We start from the raw sequence: 6,545 nt of genomic DNA on the forward strand, positions 1-6,545 counted from the left end.
AAGGATTATATAAAAATTTAGAAGAATACTTCACTATCTAAAATGATATCATTTTCATACTCATATAGTAGTAACTAAACACATCTCTGTAGATAACGAATTGCTACTTCTTTTTTCTCGAGTCTAATTAGTCTGAAGTTGAAATTTCAAAGACCTAATTTTCATTTACTTCTAATATTGATATCTTCTCTAATATGATTTCAAAGATTTGAATGCAAATCATTCTTTAGGTTGTAGAATAACTTTACGGGTTAATAGTCAAATTAATCATTGACACATAATATGTTTAATTAAACGTTAACTAAATATATTTACGAAAATCTATCAATTTAGTCATTAGGTCATATTAAGAATATGATTTTTGTAATGGGAAAAAATGATTAAATTAATAAATTTTCATAAATATATTTAATCAATATCCAATTAGACATATTAGGTATTATATATGTTATCAATTAACGTTTTATAACATCAATATTTGAAAAGAATTATTAATAGAGTGACTGAAGGACAAATATAATTAATTTGCAACGACCAATTTAATTGAAAAAATCTTTTAGAGATGAATTTGAAAAATATCTTATCTTTTAGAGACGAATTTGGCTATTAACTTATACCTTTACCATTGGGACGAATTTGGCTATTAACTTATACCTTTACCATTGTGCCAGCACCCTTTTGTTTTCTTATCATTGCTAGTAAAAAAGTTATGAACCTTCAATTGTTAAAGCCTCGGGTTTTAGGTTCACAAATGTTATGTTCCTTTTATGCGTAATTCCATTACAGAAAGCGAAACCCCATCATTAAGATTCAAGAGAAACTAGCTGCATTTTGCATTACTAAAAGTAATCATTCGTATAATTAACTACAGAATTTGAAGCCTAGTATATAAAGAAAAAACATCACACATTAAAATACTTAACTTTCTAGATCCACATTGCTTCTAGAAATTGCAATGATTTGAAAGGCTACATAGAATCTGTGACAAATAATAATCGGATGTGTCACTACTTCAAGTAATCTCTCTTTCAGGATAAGCACTCCTTTATAAGGGGCTTGAACTTGTGATGGGGTGCAAGGATAATCGTACATTCAACCTTAAAACAATCTGATCTTATAAAGGCCAATCCTCAGGGAATTATATTTTTAATAACAGGAAATCATCACCTGCAAAATCAGAATTTATGTTAGTATAAACAATAAAATATGTAAGCATTTTCACTCTAAAATAGATGAAACATATAGCAAGTAATGTGGTTGTTTAGAGTATTTATATTTGAATAATTTGTTGCTTTGCTAGAAGACTTTGGTAATTTGAAACTTGTTTGGATTTGTGCTTGAAGTTTTCTCACAATCTGAATTTGTAACATCATGGATTACTCTACCAATGAAATAACAAATAATTTGCACATTTCTTTTGTAGGATATTTTAGACAATATGTAAAAACTTTGCTTCTGCATCCTTTTGATGGTTCCAGAAACATGTGTCACTTTTTATTGCATGCTTCTTAGTATTTCTTATTAGTAAGAGAGAAAGGATTAAGAAAGGATTCTTAATCATCTATATTATCAAAAAACGCAAAATGAGTAAAAATATGAATAATTTCTTACCATTCTTGCTATTCACGAAATGGTGTGAGATCAATGTTGAATTTTTTCTTCCCTTTGCTTACCCTCTACAATATGTCAGAAGAGTCAATCACATATAAAAGTTCAGAACTCAAATGCAAAACAAAATACACAAAAAATCTTTCACCTGCTAAAAGGTAAATAAATGCATAATCACTTCAATTTTCTATTTTAATAAAAAAAGAATTTCATTAATATGAGGAAAAGGATAATAAAAATTGGAGGATAAGGGATACCCAAATACAAAAAGCAAAAACAATAATTACTTTGAAAATATTCAGTAATTTTACTTGTCCATTTCTTTTGTTAGAGGAAGTATGGAATAAAAAGTAGGAAATGAAAAGGGAATTCAAATTTTAAGTTCTTCCCTCAATCTATTGATTTTTTATATTAGCATGACACATGCAAAATCATACACTCATAAAACAATTTTATGAGTCAAATGCCAATACTTTCTGCTGCAAGTACCACCCTTTTTATTAGGGGGCAAAAATACAATCATGAGTTTCAAGAAACAACTTACAGCAATAGCTACAAGCTCTTCAAGTAACTCCTCCAAGTGGCGTAAAGGCTGTCAAATAAGGAGATAATACATATAGTTCATTAATATTCAGAAGCATCGAAGAAAAAGTAAATGTTGGCAAAATGATGTCCTGTAAATTTGAATGATTTTGACAAGTAACAACTCACCCACTGTGTTGGACCATCAACAGGTGCATTCAGTGGATCATCATGTACCTAAAGAACCAAGAAGGCATTTAGAAGTTGTTTGATGAACAAACTAAATACAAGCCTTAAAGTTTACCCTGAACTACTTTCTTTTAATAATAATCCCAGTAAGACCCCCCTAAAAAAATAGTACTAATATTTGTACCTCCATGAAAATCCCATCCACTCCTACAGCAACTGCAGTTCTTGCAATGCAAGGTATTAGTTCTCGAAGACCTCCACTTGCAACACCACCGCCATCCAACTAGACATGAAAGCAGAATGTTAAAAGCTGGAACTAAAGAAATCTGGTATGATAGTTGGGTTCACAGTAGAAACAGATCTTGTGTGACTCCAGTGTTCAAATGTAAAAAAAGAAAGGTAACATGAGGCAGGTGTACTGAATACACAATGATCCTCATGAATCAACAATGCATAGAAGCCAATGAACTTTTGACATCATGAATCTGAAAAGAGCACTTTGCTCTATAATACAGTTAGTGAAATTAAACAAGGAACACTTTCGCATATAAAGCATTTACATAACATTAAATACTGGGGAGAACAAGTAGAATGCAAGGAGAAAAAGATATTCATATGAGACAACTGTTGTGTTGCAAAATACAAACTACTAAAAGTCCAACTACAAACCCACCTTCTTTCCAGCAGGCTGTTGCAGTGAGTGTGTTATATCAGCTACCTGGGATAAACATTGAATAAATATTTGAGTTCTCCAGGGGAAAATGGCATAAAAAGGCAGTGGCAAGAAACTTCACCATGACCCAAATATTAATATAATGGCGAAAGACCCTGTGATGAGTAGTTCTCTAGAGTTACGGCAAAAGGAATAATGAAGTCAATCTTATTCTCATAAATTGGAAAATGCATTCCGTCTGGTTTTCTTCTTAGTTTATTCGCATATTGAACATATAAAAATATTATTCCTTGGGGATGATGTGAACAAAACACTCCAGTATCATTGACAAAAATATCAACAGGAAAAGCGGAAAAAAAATTACGAAAGAAGATTGGAGAGCGCCATCTGTGCATGTTAGGTAATGTAATTACGTCAAGGAAAACAATTTGGGGGATTATGAAATCATCGTTCTTCTAAGATATAGAGAGGGAAGTGATGCAGCTTAGAGTTGGTCTTTAAAGCAACTTTGACCATATTAACATGTGCCAGTCTGGCTGATTTTGTTCACATGGATTCATCCTATTTAATGAAGTGTAATTCTATCATCAAATAAATGGTTCAGAAAGGGAGATACCTTTCTCCCTAACATATTATAACCTTCCATTGAATAAGAAAGCATAGAAAGATTCAAATAGTTCATCTTAATGAGAAGCATATAATAAAACAAATATTAACTTACAATAGGGCAATTGGCTTCTCTCATCCACTCCAGGTTACGTGGATCAACAATCAAATCATCTATATAAAAAGGCAACGAATTTAATCAATTCTGGGTTTTGAAAATAGAATGATAGAGGACAATCAATTGCAGTGCTGACATTCTTTGAGCAAAGTTAAACCTCAAATGCATGTTAAAAATTTTGATTATAGGAGGGAATGTGCTATGGATCACTTAAATAGAAAAATATAGATTCAAATTAAATCATATAAGTGAAAAGAACACAAGATTAAAATGAAACTAGAACATGTGGAAACAGAAAGCAATTCATGATATTGAACGGTTTCAAAGAATAACATCATCCAAAAGCATATAGAAGACCTCATAATAGATGTTATAACTCACTGTATCCAAACATAGTTCCTCTCTCACAAACCATAACATTAGGATTTCCAGCCAACCGAACCTTCTCTGCTGAATTTGCCATGACCTATTTATATGAACATTATAAAACATGAGAATACTAAAAGACAGCGAATATTTACTGAGCTTAAGTAATTGTTGATTATTAAAACTTGCAACATAGCGGGACAGCATACTCACGGAAGGAGCACAAAACTGGCCCTTCTTGATGTGGACAATTTTCCCAGTTTTGGCTGCAGCAACTAGAAGATCTGTCTGTCATTAGAGGCAAAACACAAAAAAAGAATTGATGTGATCACATCTACTTAAGTTTATATCCATCCAATTGATACTAAAATTTGATGTAAAGAATATTTACTTGACGGCATAAGAATGCTGGAATTTGAATGATATCTGCAACTCTGCCGACTGCTTCACACTGCCAAAGAAAAGATAAATCTGTTAAAGGTAGATCAGGATCCAAAATTGAAGACAACATTTTGACAAGCCTGGATCGTGTGCCAAATAATGACATTACCATAATACTTGTATAATTCCCGAAGGCTAAATTTAGTAAAAGTAAAACATGTTACCTGGATGGACTCATGCACATCTGTTACTATAGGGAGGTCATATGCTACTTTAACCTTCTCAAGTATCTGAAATTATAACATAACAAAATTAAAGGAAGAAATAGTTCAACTACACAAAATAGCTTTGCTATTATATGGAATTCAGCAATTACACCTGTTTTCAAACAAGTGTTCCTACTGTAATCCTCAAAATGCAAATGACAAAAGCAATATATCATAATAAAAAGTAATAGAATCATAACCTTCAATCCCTCAACCATCCCTGGGCCACGAAAAGATTTTGATGATGTTCTGTTAGCCTTATCAAAGCTTGATTTGAAAACCAATGGGATGCCAACTCTGAAAGACACACATACTCTTTATCAACAAAGATACAAACCATCTGCCCGACATTATATTTTACAAATTTAATTTTGATTCCTTGTCACGTGAAGGTCCTTTCCCTCTCATCCATATCATGTGTTGTGTTAGTTTTACTGACCAACATCACTCTTAGAATTACATAGGTTCGATATCTCAGCCCACAGTGCCTGTAACGAGTGCAAACTCCTATACTAGATGCAATTCTGGGAAACAATAAGTAAAAGAGTTCCGCATTTCAAGTAGTTGCCATTATAGCGAAACTTTTTAAATTACACAAAGTTAGAGCATGTGTATTAGGAAAGAAAAAGGGATTTAACTTCACACAAAATACTACAAAGAATTTAGCTGCAAACCCACAGGGATGATTGTCATGATTATACTTATTGAACTACTGACAATTTTTGTATAATTCAACTTAGGCGCTACAGTTATTCCCTATTGGATTTCAATCAAATCAGCTTCAATCTTTTAACCATGAAACCAAAAGATGAAAAAGTTCCTTAATAGAGAACAATAGCATACTTAGATGTAATAGTCTTTATGTGCTTAGCCATCTTCATAATGTGTTCCTCTGATTCAATCACATTAGGACCCGCTAACAGGAAGAACGGTTCTGCAGCCTGTTAACACATTCACAGAACCACAACACATAAAAAAAAGGGAAGGGGAGATTTTGATCGTGACCCAAGAAAATTCATAGTCAAGAAACACAAAATCTGAGAGAAATCACGAACCTTGAGCTGGCTATACAGCATTGACGGTGGATCCATCTTTTTTTTCTTCCGAAGCTGTACACAAAAAGGGACAAAGTATGAGAAATTTGATGGATTCAGCAAAGGTGTATGAATTCTGATGCGTTAAGATGCTACATTGTGTAAAATAACATCGAGCTCAGTAAAGTTTGAGACAGTACCTTTTTTTTATTAATTCCGAATCTAAACGCAGATGAAGAGAAGAGGGAAGATAGAAGATAGAGTGAGATCTGTGTTTAGCGTAAGAGTGAGATCTGTGTTTAGTGTAAGAGTGAGCACCTTGATTGATGAAGAATGGAATCGTTCACTGCAAAAGAATGAAAAAGAAATGGCTAGATAATTCTGTGTAGTTGTCGGGGGAGAACTAGTTTCAATTGTTTGTTACTCGCTAAGCAGCTAAAATCTTAACAAAATTTAAATGATAGATTATTTGATGTAATAGAGATTCAATAAAATTTAGTGGATCGAAAAGTAAAGTCGAGATTTTAATTATTATCAAAGTTGCAAAAACCGAATCGGTCAATAAACCGATCAAATGATGGGTTTAATAGTTCAATAGTCTAACCAGATTCAAACCATAATCGAACCGGTTTAATTAAATATAAAATAAAATTTAATATTTGATAATTTCAATATTTCATATAATAACTCTTCTTTCTTGTTTATACTTCGCTCACTCACTACAATCCCATGCACAGGCAGTGAGAAAAGGCTACAAAATACAAACACAACCAAACAATCAA

The 6,545-nt window shown here is 32.4% G+C and overlaps 1 protein-coding gene across 3 annotated transcripts in view; it reads right to left on the reverse strand.

Moving 5' to 3' along the window:
* The window catches only part of LOC107635225 (2-dehydro-3-deoxyphosphooctonate aldolase), a 7,448-nt gene continuing 1,706 nt past the window's right edge, over positions 804–6,545 (reverse strand). The window contains exons 2-17 of one of the 3 annotated variants that reach the window (XM_021121948.1): positions 6,082–6,109; positions 5,964–5,985; positions 5,785–5,838; positions 5,573–5,670; positions 4,930–5,026; positions 4,688–4,753; positions 4,474–4,533; positions 4,296–4,370; positions 4,098–4,182; positions 3,714–3,772; positions 2,993–3,037; positions 2,504–2,602; positions 2,320–2,367; positions 2,153–2,200; positions 1,612–1,676; positions 804–1,167 (exon numbers count right to left, since the gene is read on the reverse strand). In XM_021121948.1, the coding sequence (XP_020977607.1) occupies positions 1,620–1,676; positions 2,153–2,200; positions 2,320–2,367; positions 2,504–2,602; positions 2,993–3,037; positions 3,714–3,772; positions 4,098–4,182; positions 4,296–4,370; positions 4,474–4,533; positions 4,688–4,753; positions 4,930–5,026; positions 5,573–5,670; positions 5,785–5,820 (873 nt within the window). In that variant the 5' untranslated portion in view covers positions 5,821–5,838; positions 5,964–5,985; positions 6,082–6,109 and the 3' untranslated portion in view covers positions 804–1,167; positions 1,612–1,619. Of the gene's footprint in view, positions 1,168–1,611; positions 1,677–2,152; positions 2,201–2,319; positions 2,368–2,503; positions 2,603–2,992; positions 3,038–3,713; positions 3,773–4,097; positions 4,183–4,295; positions 4,371–4,473; positions 4,534–4,687; positions 4,754–4,929; positions 5,027–5,572; positions 5,671–5,784; positions 5,841–5,963; positions 6,110–6,545 lie in introns of all 3 variants that reach the window. The other 2 variants (XM_021121947.1, XM_016338628.2) reach the window with 2 other exon arrangements.

Source organism: Arachis ipaensis, chromosome B04 (genome assembly GCF_000816755.2).
Source record: "Arachis ipaensis cultivar K30076 chromosome B04, Araip1.1, whole genome shotgun sequence".
Classification (NCBI taxonomy): Eukaryota; Viridiplantae; Streptophyta; class Magnoliopsida; order Fabales; family Fabaceae; genus Arachis; species Arachis ipaensis.